At 38.9% G+C, this 15,152-nt stretch overlaps 1 protein-coding gene across 1 annotated transcript; it reads right to left on the bottom strand.

Annotated features, from left to right (window-relative positions):
- Positions 1–1,418: 1,418 nt before the first annotated feature.
- LSM14B (LSM family member 14B) lies at positions 1,419–14,423 on the bottom strand. The gene is made up of 10 exons (XM_051976692.1): positions 14,068–14,423; positions 10,570–10,733; positions 9,808–9,943; positions 8,914–9,030; positions 6,623–6,787; positions 6,338–6,415; positions 5,938–6,099; positions 4,715–4,865; positions 3,156–3,339; positions 1,419–2,724 (listed from the first exon to the last, which is right to left on the bottom strand). The coding sequence occupies exons 1-9, from the start codon at positions 14,192–14,194 to the stop codon at positions 3,168–3,170; spliced, it is 1,272 nt and encodes a 423-aa protein (XP_051832652.1). The 5' UTR covers positions 14,195–14,423; the 3' UTR covers positions 1,419–2,724; positions 3,156–3,167.
- Between the last annotated feature and the right edge of the window lie 729 nt (positions 14,424–15,152).

Genomic DNA, 15,152 nt, shown 5'->3' with positions numbered 1-15,152 from the left:
TTCTACAGAAAGAGGCCAAGTCTGAAGTTGCCTTCCTGTTGTAGCAGTTTCTTCCATATTTCCTTAAAGTCAGAATTTTGAGGCACTTGAACTTTTGTCTCTCAGCAGTGGCTCTAGTTGGGAGATCTCAGACTAGCGATTTGCTAATTAAGAAGCATAAAAAATAAAGTGAAGGAATTATTGAGATAAAATTTAATGTGAAAAAGTCCTGGGGATGGAATAGTAGATTGCAAATAACTGTGGTTGACAGCAAAAGCAGTTATCTTAGACTTTGTTAATACTGTATAATGTGCAGAACGAACAGGGTTGTCGGGCCTTATTTGCAATATTATTTTCACTTTTCCAAGACATGGATTAGGAAGGGAAGACAAGCTGGAGAGGGAGCAATTTGAGAAGGGAATTTAAAACCATAGCTACATTTAAAAAATGGTGGGTTTTTTTTTTAAAAATAAACCCAAACACCAGGGAGTGTAAAGCCTTATGAAATTTAAAGCTAAAAAGAACTTTGATATTATCAAAACTCCTCATTTTACAGATGTGGAATCCTTAGGCCGGGAGATGAAAAGTGGCTTTTTCAAAGTCACACAGGTAAATACACAGTAGAATTTGGATCTGAATCCCAAATACCCTGCAATCTAGTTTTTTTTTTTTTCTTCATAGTATCTTAAGAAAAAGGGGGCATGATGTTACCCACATCACAGGTAATAGTCTCAAGATGCAGAATTGAATCATTCATTTTTTAATACAACTAATTTGGTCAAACTTATTTATTACAGGGTTTGGGGGTTTTTTGGGAGGGGAAGAAGGGCTTTTTAAAAGTTGCATGGGTGGTTGAGAGGAGAAAAATATTTGTTACCAAGTATTTAGAAGTCACATTAAAAAGAACAAAAGGGATTGAGAAAATACAGGTAGATTAATACCAATTTAAGTGTGCCCCTTAGGGCTGACATGGGAAAAATCTGTTCTTGATTCTATAAGGCTCATATTGAAGCCAATGAGTGCTTCAATGAAGCTGTGAAATGTGACATTTTAGCTTAACAAGGGGAAAGGTGCTAATCACCAAAACAGAAATGGGAGGTTTAGGTTTAGGGAGATAATTAGTTCCTTAAAGTTAAAACCACTATCAAAAAATTGTTTCTTCTCTACCTGAAGCTTAAAAATTACTTATGCTATTAGGTTAAGAGGGAAACTAAGCATTATTTTATAATGAATTTTAGTTTGTCTCTACTTTTGAAAATTTTAGTTTGTACCAAAAAGTCAGATTTTACTCCTTTCCTGATAGGATCCCTTCTGTATTTTAACCATTAATGACCAATGTGAAACAGCTTAAGCAAGTAAAAAGAGATAAGCCACATATGTGTCATAACTAACCCATAGCAATTGACTCTGGGAATGTAAGATAAAGCCAAGAAAAAGTATTAAACATTTGCATGTTTTATTTATAATTTACAATACTCCAACAGAGCAATCCCGTTGCTATATTTCTAATTCTTAGCAATTAACTCCTACAAAAATAAACCCAAGCTTTTACAGTAACTTAGTCAATGCATAACTAAAACCTTGTAGCTATTTTAAGGGGGGGTTTTCATTTACCAAGGTGCTTATTTCAACAAAATGCCCTACCAACCAGAGAGGGGTACATGCCTATACTAAAGATGTAACCCGTTTACTCATGCAACAAGTTTATGTTCCCCACCCTCCCCCTCCACCCCACCTCTAAACAAAACAAAACAAAAAAAACCTATTTACAATTTGCAAGAAACATGCCCTTTGCCAACTCAATTTCACTGAAGAGCAGGTTGCTCTTTTCTCTGCCCTCCCCCCACCCCCTATTCCTAAATGGATGAAAACAGCATTCAAGAGTGTTATGCCAAAATCCAACACATGACTGGTAAATAGCATATACCAGAGACAGGTTGGCAGCAACAAGGAGGGCTGGTGAAGAGGTTTTCTAGGGAGGCTGACCCTGAGTTTTAAATCCCCCATCAGTTCCCATAGGGATGATATAGTCTATCCTGGCCCCATAGCTTTGAATATTCACAGGGCCTCTTGGAAGTCACCTTTAATTCTTCCTCTTCTGACAACTCATCTCTGGGTTTTGGCCGATACCTACCCTGGGTACTCTGTGGCTTGCTTATACATGATCCATGTGACAACCCCTATATTCCCTCCCAACCCACCCCAAACCACCCCAAGTACTCATAAACCCCATCTAGTACAGGGCATCCAGGTCTCCAGACACCAAGAGTTACTGAAATATGTTGCTTCTTAGAAGTGGGAGTGACAGACCAGCAGCACCAAAGGGTCAGTTTGGTTACTAAAAATGTAATTGGCTTATTCTTAATGAGATTTGGTTCTACTTTTAAAAAGTCAAAGCTATTTCAAAAAAAATATATAGATTTAAACTTTCACTAAAGAATACAGGAACCCTTCTGTAAAATACCAAAAGAAAGCTTAAATTTAGGCTGTGCTTGAGGGAAAAAAAAGGGGGGAGGGAGAAAGAGACCAAGATACCTCAAAAGAGGTTACCCATGAACACTTCCAAAAAACAAGTGGTTTTTACTCAGATCAAGTCCAAGTTCAGTTGAAGTCCAAACTATTAGCAGTAGTACTGTGGGATTTTCCAAAAAAGTAGTAAACAAAATGACCCATTTTCTCCCCACATTAAGTGCAGCATTTTCAATGTTTTCTTATATACACAGCATCATCTTTGTGCCACTTAGCCTGCAAGAGAAAAGATAGTGACCAAGATTGGGTATTCATGTTCCATGGGGAAAAGAGCTATATTTTCTCTTGACTACTCCCTCTCTAGATCTATTTTTGATATAGAAGATAGGCTCATCTAGTAGGGATATTATCTCCTGAATACGATGGTATAGTGAATGATTACTCTTGGATCAAGAAAACCTGGATTCAAGTATTGTCCATGGCAAACCAGCTGTGTGACCAGGGCAAGTTTCTAAGTAACTATATTTGAGGTACCCCTGACTGACAATTGAATCACCAATTTTCATAAAGATGGAGCTTTCTTTTTATGTGTTAATGAACTTCCCACACCACTGAAATCACAAATTTAAAAAAAAATTTTTTTTCATAAATCTCCCTCAACGTCCAATTTATATCAAGGCAAGAAATAGCCATTCCTTTGTACTTACAAATAGTTACACTCAAACTCTCCCAGTACCGGCTCTATGGGAAGTTTGGTTGCGTCGGGCTGTTCCAGTGCCTCTTCCACCTCGAAAACCACCCCTGAAACTACGGCCCCGAAGAAATCTTCCAGATACCCCAAAGGTCTCAGTGTTTAGCTTCCTTTCTTCAGCCCATGTTGTACGCCTAGAACTGAGTCAGAATTGAAATACATTTAACACAGATTATAAAAACACTCAAAGAATTAGAAGGAAAAAAAAATCTGTGTACATCATTATCGTCTGATAAACTTAAAAAAAAAAAAAGTCTTGAGATACACAATCCACGTTTGTAAAAATAAGGAAATGGAATGAATTTTTATATCCCAACTGACTAGAATAGCTTGCACACAAATTATTTGATGCTTTTTTCTATTAAGGCAGTCCATTTGGGAGCCTAAACAGCTCTGTGTTATTACACCCAGTACTCTACCTATCCCACATATCCTAGAATAGCATTTTCAGGACATTCCTGCCAGGCAGCCTCTAGTCTTGGTCCCAAATTAACTACTCAAGTCAAGCACTATTCAAGTCTACTATGTGCCAGACAATTAGCATACAAAGACAAACAACAAAACGTAGTAGTTCTATCAGGGAAGAACTACTTCCCTGTATCAGAGAAACATACTTAAAAGAATTATATAAAAGGAGGAAAGACAGGAAAGGCCAAGTATAAAAGATAGTGTTAATCTATAGTATAATGGTTGGCTAAGCAGTATGTAGTATAGTTTAAAAAAAAAAAAAAAACATTAGACATGGAGAAAACTAGGTGGACTCATCCTACTGTCTAAAGCTTTCACTGGAACATTTCCTTTTCTTAGGCCCTCGTTCCCTATTCTGTAAAACAAGAGGGTCAGAGGACTCTAAGATTGTTCAGGATTTACATCATCATATACATATGTATGTATGTGTATAATATACATATATGTATATATGTGTGTGTGTGTGTATGTAATATATATATATATATATATATATATATATATATATAGTGAAAATACAATCCTTTGATTCATATTCTGTCTCCAAGGTTCTCTTTCTGCATGCAGATGGTATTTTCCATCCCCAAGTTTATTGGAATTGCTTTGGTGATTCTAAGTTCTAAAATCCTATTCTAAATGGGAGTTAGGCTAACTCCAGAAGCCAGAGTAAGTGAATGTTCATTCAGAATAGATGGTAACTCTTTATACAAGTGTTATCCTAACCTTAACAACTGATAGCTGAACAAAGATTAAGGGGAAATAACAGGAAAAATACCAGTGATGTACAGATGGGCAAAATTCTAGGACAAATTTAAGGTTATCCAATTTTTAAAAACTGGACCAGAATCTGCTTTATTGTCATTCCTCAAATTAAATGTTCATCAACTAGGACTTAAAAGAGTCTGTTGTACAGAAATGTTTATTATAGTGGGATTTGATTTGTATTGAGTTTCTAGTTTCAGTCTTCAAAGCACTCATCCAAATTAAAAAGTCTTCAAGAAGTAGTCAGCCAAGAATCCTTTTCCTTCCCTACATTCACAATTTTACCTGGATTTTAGTTCAGAAGATATATTGTCAAAGAATGACTTGGATTTGTCATAATAGCAGTTAGGTCCCAGAAGGTCCTCCTCTGTGGTATTGTCATTGTTCTGAGTTACTACCGCTGGATCGCCCTTCTCTTCTTTCTCTGTTTTATCATCTAGAAATATAAAGAAGTGTATGAACTATGTGTTGAGAAGTCAATAACTAAAAGGAAAGTGTAATTCAATCCAGCATAGATACATAACCAAGAATCAACTTCTGTAAGTTGCAGAATTAGTTTGTTTTTTGTTTTGCAAAGCAATTGTGCCCAGGGTCACACAGTAGAATGTTGTTTAAGTGTCTGAGACTGGACTTGAGGTCAGGTCCTCCTGACTTCAGGGCTGGTGTTCCATCTACTGTGCCATTTAACTGTCTCCTTAGTTCTTGAATTAGTCTGGCAAAGTCTACATAACTATCACATATTGCACGCAAACCAATGTTATTGTATACCACCCTGTAGTGTTTATTACTACAACTATTTATTGTGCTTTGTTATATATCATTGTAATTAAGAGATAGGACTCCCTCACTGCCTCAACTGTCCAATAAAATTTAACATATATACATCTCAAACCAGCTACTTAAATATTTACCACTGTGAGCAAATTAGGAAATCAGTATCAGTAGGCACTTGTTTATTTTTAAAGCTTAAGTCAACAGAGGAGGTTCTTAGAATTTACAAGTACTACAATTTTTATACCCAATGTTAAGCCAATTTACAACATTACAAAATATTACAAAAAAAAAGGAGACCTCTGATTCAAAGTCTCACTAAATTCCTACTATATACAAAATATCTCCAGCAAAAGAAGCTCAATTTATTACAGGTCTGACTATATTAAGGCAGCGCAGTGCCAACTGCTAAAAATCTTTATAAAATTTAAATTTGCTTTTCTGGTAAAATCTACTCATTCTTTTCACTCTCTATAGTAACACAAATCTTATCCATCCTTTCCAAATGAAAGCCTTTCAAACATCTGAAGGCAGCACTTGCCTAGTATCTCTTTTAAGTCTTTTTCTAAGTTGGACTCCTTAATTCTTTCAACAATCTTCATAATATGGTTTTAAAACCCTTTACTGTCCTATTAGCACTAAGTGTATCCTAAGTGTATTACTCTTAAAAATGCCAATTACACCTTAATGTATTATAAACATTTTTCCATAAAGAGTCAAACATAGCTAAGTCAGACCTTTAAAATTTAGTTTCTTCTTAAATTCCTTGTCAAGCTCTTCTCTGTTGAACTGAGCATTTGCACTCTCAAAATCAAAGTCACCTTCAAACTTAATAGTGTTTTCCTTAACGTTTGTTGGACGGTTCTGCCCCCTGGAACGGTTCCTTGTTCTCCTGTTCCCTATGGGAACAGAAAAGCCAAGATTAAAAAGAGTTAACAAGCTTCCACAGAGAAGTACCTCTAAATAAGGCCTTCAAAAAGGAATCTCCATTCTAAAGTCATTAGATTTTTATCCAAGTGCACATAATCCCATGGTACAACAACAGGTAGTTGGGCATTTAACTTTCAGTATTGCTGACTTTGATTTTTAAAGCTCTATCAATTTTCAACTGTAGTTATTCATTTTAAAGTAAATTACCTGATCTTCTCCTTTGAGGTCTTCTGTTTTCATCATTCACCTGCCCTTGATTTTGCACAGGTACTGGCTGAACTACATCTAAGGCATAAAAGAGAATATTAGGAGAAAGATTTTCTGAGGTCAGACACTTACAAGTTTATAATGAAAAGTGTCAAGTATGATACTATGCTTAAAGCAAATGTCTTGTAAAAAGTTAGAGATAAACTTCATTCCTTCTTTCCTCTTACTCCTCATTCCCCTCCCCCCAATTACCAAACAAAAAGTAGGGTAAAGTATTTCAAGTACCACTCGTTTTGCTGTTTGGTTGGACCTGGCGACCATTTCGTTGGATCCCTATGGGAGCCTTAGTGGGTAGCAGCTTTTTGGCATTCAGGTTATCAACAGAGCCAGTCTGGACTGCTTGTTCCACCATGGGACTTTTACGTACTGGGATAGATGGAAAACCAGCTCCTGAATTAAAAGAGAATAGGGCTTAAAATCAGAGGAAAAAGAAAACATGCACCCTTTCCCTTATGGTTGGCACATCAGAAGATCTCCTCCTAGAAGTATGCAAATATCAGGTCTATAGTCATAGCCCATCAAAACATATGGCTAGCCTCATAGCTGATCCCAACTTTAGAATCCCAGAAAGCCCATCTAAAGCAAATTCTCATGTCATTAAAAGACACGATACATTTCTATGATATCGAGTACTTAAAGTTTGGCAAAATCAGCCTATGAATGATTATTTTATCCTAGGGAATACTGGACAAAAACAGCTGTCCTATAGCTTGAGAAAAGACATAAGCGGTTCACTCACTTCAAAAGTGATTTCAAAAGCTTAGTTTTGCCTGAAGGCCTTGATATCAAAAGTTTTAAATGATTTCTTTTATCCCCAAAGTTTCCCATAATGCAAATAAAATACTACTATGAAAAACTCAAGAATACTTAATTCCATCTTTTGTACAATATTTTCATGAGTAAATTTGCTAGAAGACATTTCTAGTCCAAAGCATTTGGAAGTGAAAGAATTGAAGCATCATCTCTCCAAAGCAAATAGGTATGAAGAGGAAAAACATTTCTGTGTTTGAACATGTATCTTCAGTCTCTCCTATTTGTTTCCTCCAAATCCGTGGACCTGGTGTTTTCAAGGGGGGATTTGGGAGGTTAGATAGAAGTTGGAATTTTTCAGGCAGGGAGGATAAATCTAGCTTAAAGGGAAGTTTTTTTGATTGTTTGGGGCAAATATTAACCACTTCTCCCTCTCTTATAGGGCAAACCACAAGTTTTTGTTACAGGAGGCAGAGATTAGAAATTTCACCATAAACACTTAAAGAAAAATGCCAAATAAACTAGAAAATAGCTCTCTTAAACAGAAGGATTCTAAGACCTGCTTTTTATTACCTGTGCAATCTCAGACAAATAATTTTCTCTTTAGTTTCCTTATCTATAAAATGAAGAGATTAGAATAGATCCATGGTTCCTTTCAATGTCTAAATGCTAGAATTAGGAGATTAAAGTTCCTCTCTTGGTCTACATGCTATAACTTAAAAGAACTTTTGTAACTCTATTTACCATAACAGGAATTTAACTCATTTACAGGTTTTCTAGTCTATCATCTTGCCTTTCCATGCTAATCCTCTAAAGTCTTTCAAGAGTGTTTAAATCTATTCATATATAGAATATAATTGGGAGGACCATCAGATATACTTATTTTAAAAAAAAAAAAAAATTCTCATCTTTCCATGAGCAATAGTACCTAAGTGGTTTTAATCTTAAGAATATGAAACATTAGAATAGTTTTAAAATGCAGATTTGATATGCTACTTCTATAACCAGAATATTCTAGGCTTTATACCATATTCAAATTCAAAACCTGCAAAGACAGATTGACAGTAGTTGCATGACATAATGAAAGCTATTATTATTTCACATTTAAAAATCCATTCAAAACTCAATGATTCTGGACTCTATGTGTAACATATATTATAGAATTGTCAAAGTTAATTTTTAGCGATTTAAGTCATTTTAGAAGTGGTATAAAATCCCACCTCTAAATGAAAAGTAGATGATTTTCCATTAGCATTAAAATAAGTTTAATATACTAGCACATATTCTGATTCATTTCAAGACATTCTATTTTTTAGGGCTTTAAAACTCAATTTGAATTCTAGCTTCCCTCCTGTGATTCATAATTCTCAATAAACAGGAAGTTATATTTCACTATGATTACATGCAGCAATCCATGAATGTAGCTTACCAACTCTAATATATTGATTAATTCTGATGTCCAGTCAAAACCAGAGGCTACTTTCTTCTAGTGACTTTTCTACTTCATGTTCAATAGTCACTCATACTATATACAATGGAAGTGACTAACGAAAGGCAATACTGTATATAAAAACAATGAAGATTGTGCTGTTGGTTCCTTATCATTCCCAGTACTTTTATTTCCATGCTTTTTCAAACAGAAGTTAAGAATACCACTAATCTGACATGTGTAAACTACAGCTACTGTCATTCTGTTCTACTAGTTTTACCCCCTTGCTCTTAGCAGGCTTTGCAAGACAGATGCAGTTCTCCAAAACTGCTGTTACCCTTAGAAGAAAGCTGATGTGGCTCTGAGGACATGTCAAGTTCTGAAACAGGCTGTGGAGATGGAGAAGAACTAGGGCTTGAAGCAGCGGCTGAGGCTGGAGGGCTTACCAACTTCTCTAAAATAAGATGAGAGAAAAGAGCAAAAAGAGAAGGCCCATAAATAAGTAATGAGATACTATTCTAATATATAGCAAGCTTGGAAAGAGATCCAAGTAACCTTGATGCTAATATAGGCTAGGGTGCTATACAAACAATATTTAAGAAAAGCAGCAAGCCAGGGTGGGAATGTAGCCTGGCTTGTTAGAAAACAGTCATCAAGACAAACACATTTTAATAGAAAGTAACCTACTGCAATAGTCTTGTACTTAAATCTTATACTGGTCCTTACCATCAGACATTATAATACCAGTGAGTAATCATGATTAAGTTATCTAAATTCAACGTGGCTTAAGAGTTGCACTTAAAAGGCTTAACAAACCCTTCCATGGCTCAAACTGAAGATCATAGAAACATGGTTTACTAAACAGAATGTCTAGAATTTAGTAATATGCATCCAGTCATTAACAATGATTGAGTGTAACTGCAATATTAAGGCAGAGCCTCCATCTGGGAAATACTAATAGTTCAAGTTAATAGTTTCCTTTAAGGAACTCTAAAATTCAGAATAACACTTTAGATTAAGGTTTGAAAGAGATTTTACAGAATATACATTTACTATTAATCTGGTCATCTTTTTAGAAGAGCAAACAGAAAAAAGGTCACAAAAATACAACTGGTAACTATATTATCTGAAGAGAATTAAAATATATTTATTTTTGATCCCTAGTTGCTAGCATCACCTCAAAATAAAAATATTGTATGGGTCAAATTTAAAGTACAAAAGTTTTACTCACCTAAACCTAAGGAAGCTGCATACTGCTGGCTAAGTAATGAGCTGGCAGCAAGCTGGTTATAGGGTGGCATACCTCTAAAGGGGCTGTAAGGCACATGTGGTTGGAAGGATGATGTAGAGGCAGAGCCCAGGGAAGACTAAATAAAACAATATGTAAGATTGGAACAGTTAGGCCTAATATTCAAGATTCACTTCCAGTCTACACAATAACTGAAAATGCACAGAATTTGTTTATTAAAGGAAAAAAAAAAATCTATCCTACCTCACTGTAGAGGAGCTAATTTTAAAAATTCATTCACTTGTGAACAAAATATTGTAGGGAAAGATCCAGGGACAGTGTAAAGGGAATCATTTTACTAATAGTACAGTGAGAAAATTGGAAGATACTTCAAATTCAATATTAAAGCTCCTTAAAGCTCAAAAACATTGCTGGACAAATAAGACGATAATTCGTTGACTTCATATAGTATATCCCATAAAACCATTTGTCTACTAGCCATATATAAATTACATCAATTTTAGTATCTCAAAACTAATCTAAAACTTCCTTCAACTAAGATTCCTGTAAGTCTTGGTAGCTAATTTCATTTCCTGAGAACTCTGACTTGAGACCAAGCCCAAATCACCAAAGTATGAAAATCCTTCCTTACCACCACTTCCCACTTAAGCTCTTCATGTTAATGCCTAAGTAAATTGGAACAGCAAAAAATATTTATCCTGAACTCATAAAAACAAAATTATTAACTCCAGGTAACACACTTACTTGCACAATAGCAGGATCCTGAGGGAGTGTGTGTTGAGCTTTTGGAGGTTCACATACAGTAATATCTTTGATATCACTTCCCCGGAAAATAATGTACTCGTAAATTTCCTCTCTTGGAGGAGCAGGTCTATCAGTAGGACGGTCTTCTGTACCAAAGGATCTCACTTAGAAATGAAATAAGGTTAGAATGTTAGACTGATTATACTGAATCTTTAACTATTTTAACTCATTCCTATCATCTGATAGGTTTCTTTTCAAGGGGAAAACATATGAGAAGCAGACACTCAAAAACTAAATTTAGAGTCAAGAAGACAGTGAATTCAAATTCTGCCTCAAGTCAGTTATAAGCTGTGTGACCCAGAGCAAATCATTTAACCTCCATGAATTTCCTCACTAGGAAAAGAGGTATAATAGCATCTAACTCCCTAAGATGTGGTGAGGATAAAGCACTTTGTATGCCTTAAAACCTTACATACACAATAATTATTATTATACACAAACCCCTTTCGTTCCATTTCTTTAAATTCGTAATATTATCTTTTCAAAAAGGATTTTATATCTATTTGTAGTTTATTTGACAGTAGGCAAAATTTGAAAGATTCTGAAGAGAATAAATGTAGAGTTCTACAGATTCTACATAACTAAGCCTACTAGGAATAGGGTAGATTTTTGTCTGTTACTTATTGATTATATTAAAAAAAGAAAAAAATAAGTTTTAATATTCAAAAAAACTAGACAACTTCCTTTAAAACAGAGATGCCTGTTAGTTTAGAGAATTTTCTTCAACAAATTTAATGCCATTTACAATTTTGTGAGAGGAAAAAATGCATGAATTTAAAATGCATCCAGAACCGGGGCCAACAATAAATTCATCTCTTTAGATGAATAAATGTAGAACAAGTGGGATATATTAATCACCTTAAATGGAATCACCTGAGGTAGTACTTGAGAATTTCACAATTCAACTAATGCCAGATTTTCAGTGGGCCAGAACTAAGTATTAGCCCACCTTGTATAAATTAAGGGTACAGGGTTTTAAGCATCCTCTATCCTCCAGAGATTGAGCTGGTCCAACATGATTGTTGTTTCAGTTCTTCCCTTTTAAAAGATTTAGACATTATATTTAATGTAGTAGTTGGGAGCATAAGTGAGTGTATGCACTTAAACTAGGATGCTTAAATAGACATTTTCTTTTAAAAATGAAATAGCAATGTCTTCATTCACTTAAATATTCAAGTATGCGCAGTGATATAGATTAACAGCCCATAATACCTGCATCCTGCAGATCTGTCATCTTTCCTAATACAAGAAATCAAGTTTGACAGACTGACCCTTTTTTGTTAATTGCACAAGACAAGCATGGTGCCCAAAATACACTAAGGAAATTTTAAAATAACTGCCAGCTCTGGAGTTTAGTCAGATTACTACCTACTCTACTTCATCTATCCCTTAAACTTCCTTCAGTGGGGAATAGATGCCACAAAAGAGCCATCTTTTGCCTTTACCTTAATACAATTAAAAAAAAAAAAAACACAGCAATAGTCACAAAGAAAGTCCTTTCCCTATAAATGTTCCTTAAATTGATGCCTTTTAGAGGTCCAAGTCAGATTGGTAGAGTTTATCACAGTAAAGGTAGGGACAGAAACCATAACTTTAGTTTACAAATCCGAGGGTTGAGGGGGAGAGGAATGGAAAAAAGAAGATATTGGAAAGATAAGTGTCTTATGCTTAGTGGGCAGTTCATAAATGTGAAACAGTTAAGAGAGGAGGGAGTCTATCCAAGGGCAGACAGCTTCCTATTTCTGCATCTTAAAATCTGGAATTTGTTCACTCTCAAGATCTAAGCACTTTAATTAGTTCCAAAAACCTGTAGCAATCTAGCCCTCCATATGCCCTGCCACCATTGCCAAGAGCGGATTCTTCAGGTTTTAGTGTACACCTGCCTTAAGACGTTTACTAGCTGTGTGATCCAAGGCAATACACAATCTCTCATCCAGTTTCTATGTCATACTTCTTCCTAGATGTTACAGTGGAATGATATGGCGCATACATGTTTTAACAAACCTAGAGAGCTACATTAAAACTTCCTTCATATCAACTCACATTCATTGTTCTGGGAGAGGCAGATCTACATAAGGAATACAACAAACGGGTAAAGAGCAGTGTGGAGGGGGAGGGGACAAAACACAGGATGAGGGACATATTAAAAGAAATAATACCAAAGCTGAAGTCAAAGCCAGAATTCCCAATCAAGTCCTCCTACCTTAAATTCCCTACGTATTTATTGTCTGGGCTTAGCAGGCCAGAGATCTAGAAGATTTGACCTACTACAACAAGGTTCCAGGCCACGCAAGTACAGAGACCATGGCATATATAAGTGCCGGGATACAGAGTCAAGGTAGGAAAATGGACAAATTAAACACAGATATTAAGAGGACTGGGGGAGCAGGAGGGAGAAGTTCAAGCTTTGGTGTCAATCAGCAACCTCAAGGCATTTTTGGTCCAAACCAAAGAAGCTTATAAGACAGGTAGCTAGGGAGAGGTCAGCAAGATTAAGGTACAAAGACATCCTTCTTCCAGCTACCACCACTTTCTCTTTTGGGCACAGAGCCAAGAGGGCCGGCTGGAAGAGGGTAAGGGACCCCCAAGGAGTGGGAAGATAAAATTTGTGGACGATCAGTAAACCTCTTACGTTGGCATATGTGCTATGTATAAGAGGGAGAAAGGGTACAATCCCATTGCAGGTGAGCTCGAGAGCCTCAGGAAGTAGATTTGTGTATGTGAGAGGGTGTTTAAGAGGCTGCAGAGAAGAGATAACAAGATATAGGGGGCTGTAGTTCTCCTTGGAAGAAAGAATAAGCTCCTGTTGACTCGGGCCTAAGGTTGGGAAAAGGCTGATATCCGGGCCAAAGGGAAGGAAAAGGAGAATCAAAGACCGTGAGAGCTGGAGAAGGGAAATGGAAGGCTGCCTCTTCTCCCCCTGACGGTGCAGCACACAGCTGTAGCTGAGAACTAAATCCCAACCTCCCACTGGAAGGAGAACGGAGGCACACGAGAGATGAGGAGGAGGGGTGAGGGGATTTCAGAGCAGTCAGAAAGGAAAGCGTTCAGACTCTAGAGAAGAAAGGTTTGGGGTGAGCTTAAAGGTAGTGCCTCGGGGCCGCATAAAGGCAGGGACTGGGAGGGAAGGCGAAAAGAACTGCGGCTCTAGGAAACTGAGGGGATCGGTAAGGGGAAGGGGTCGAGTCTTGGCTTCGGAGAAGAGTCGGTGCCGAGGAGAATTCGGGTCAGCTGCGGCGGCGGCCCGGGGCAGGATGGGCCTCGCGGGGGGTGAGGGGTGGGGGGAAGGATTCCGGTGGCGGGGCTGTGGGTGGGGGCGCTGGCCGGGATCCGAGCGGGGGGAGGGGAGCAGAGGAGGAACGGCGCGGGCCGGGCTGAGGCGACTCAGCGCGGGCCGGACCGAGCTGAAAGCGATCCGGGGCCCGCTGGATCCGGTACCTTTTGCTAGGGCCACGGTGGAGTTGTCCGTGTCGATGGTATAGAGGATGCCCTCGTAGCGGATCTGCGCCTTGGAGATGAGGCTGATCTTACTGCCCAGGTACGGGGTACCCGACGAGCCGCTCATGGCCACGGCCGGCCGGGGCCCGGGGCCTGGCCCGTGGTCCGCTTGGCCTTCCTCACCGCACAAGCACTGAAGCCTCCGCAGCTACCTCCACCTCCCGCCGCTGCCTGTGGGGCTTGGGCCTCTGGGGGGAGGGGAGGGAAGGGGAACGCGAGGGGGCGGAGGGAGAGGAGCGCCACATCCGGGTGCTCCCCCACTGCGCACCGCCGGTCCGCTCCCACGCACGCACACTGCGGACCGACCCTCCGCACTTATTGCCCTTTAAATATGGCGGCGGGGGCAGGCGGTGGGACTGGGGACTCCACACCCTGCGCCTGCGCAGAGACTGGGAGGCAAGGCGCGATGAGAAAAGCTTTTTGGTTGTTCGTACTCTCCTGCCTTCCACTCCACCCACCCTCCACCTCTCTTCCCGGCGTACCCAGCGTCCGCGCCGGCGCAACAACGAGGCTGTGGGTCTGGAGGTGGGCGGAGACAAATAAACTAAGAAGGGAGGTGTGCTCGGCGGCGCCTTTGCTAAAGCCAAGGAGGCGCGTGCCTGGGGGTGGGGTTGGAGGGCGTGTGGGGGGCGGTGCATTCTCCTGCTTGTATTTCTGGGGTCGCGGTTGATTCTGAAAATTAAGAGGCGGGGCTTGGCATTGGTGTGCGCCTTTGGAGGAGGGCAGAGAAGGGGGTCACCTGGGGCCGAAGTTTCTGTGAGCAGCCCAAGCCGGGGCGGGGTTACTTTAAAGGGGGCTTGTCCTCCAGCCTAGCCCTCCCTCCCCAACTGTGCTCCAGTGAGCACCCACTCGGTCTTCTTTTTCCCGCCCCTTTCTTCCCACCAACCGATGGAGGGAGCCGGTTTGCCTGCGCTGCACAGCAAGTATCCCTTCCCCACATCTTCGCTGTCCTGAGGCTGTGGGAGCCGCTGCGTAAGTCACTCTCAGTATTATTAAGAGTCCTTGGACAGGCTTCTATCGGCCGG

Source organism: Antechinus flavipes, chromosome 2 (genome assembly GCF_016432865.1).
Source record: "Antechinus flavipes isolate AdamAnt ecotype Samford, QLD, Australia chromosome 2, AdamAnt_v2, whole genome shotgun sequence".
Classification (NCBI taxonomy): domain Eukaryota; kingdom Metazoa; phylum Chordata; class Mammalia; order Dasyuromorphia; family Dasyuridae; genus Antechinus; species Antechinus flavipes.
This window is presented reverse-complemented; position numbering and strand designations above follow the sequence as displayed.

Excerpts from the sequence above, each read along its gene's own strand:
- LSM14B (XM_051976692.1), bottom strand. The coding sequence starts at position 14,194 with ATGAGCGGCTCGTCGGGTACCCCGTACCTGGGCAGTAAGATCAGCCTC. Across the intron at positions 10,734-14,067 it reads CACCGTGGCCCTAGCAAAAG|TGAGATCCTTTGGTACAGAA; the intron begins GTACCGGATCCA and ends TTCATTTCTAAG. Across the intron at positions 6,416-6,622 it reads ACCAAACAGCAAAACGAGTG|ATGTAGTTCAGCCAGTACCT; the intron begins GTACTTGAAATA and ends TTTATGCCTTAG.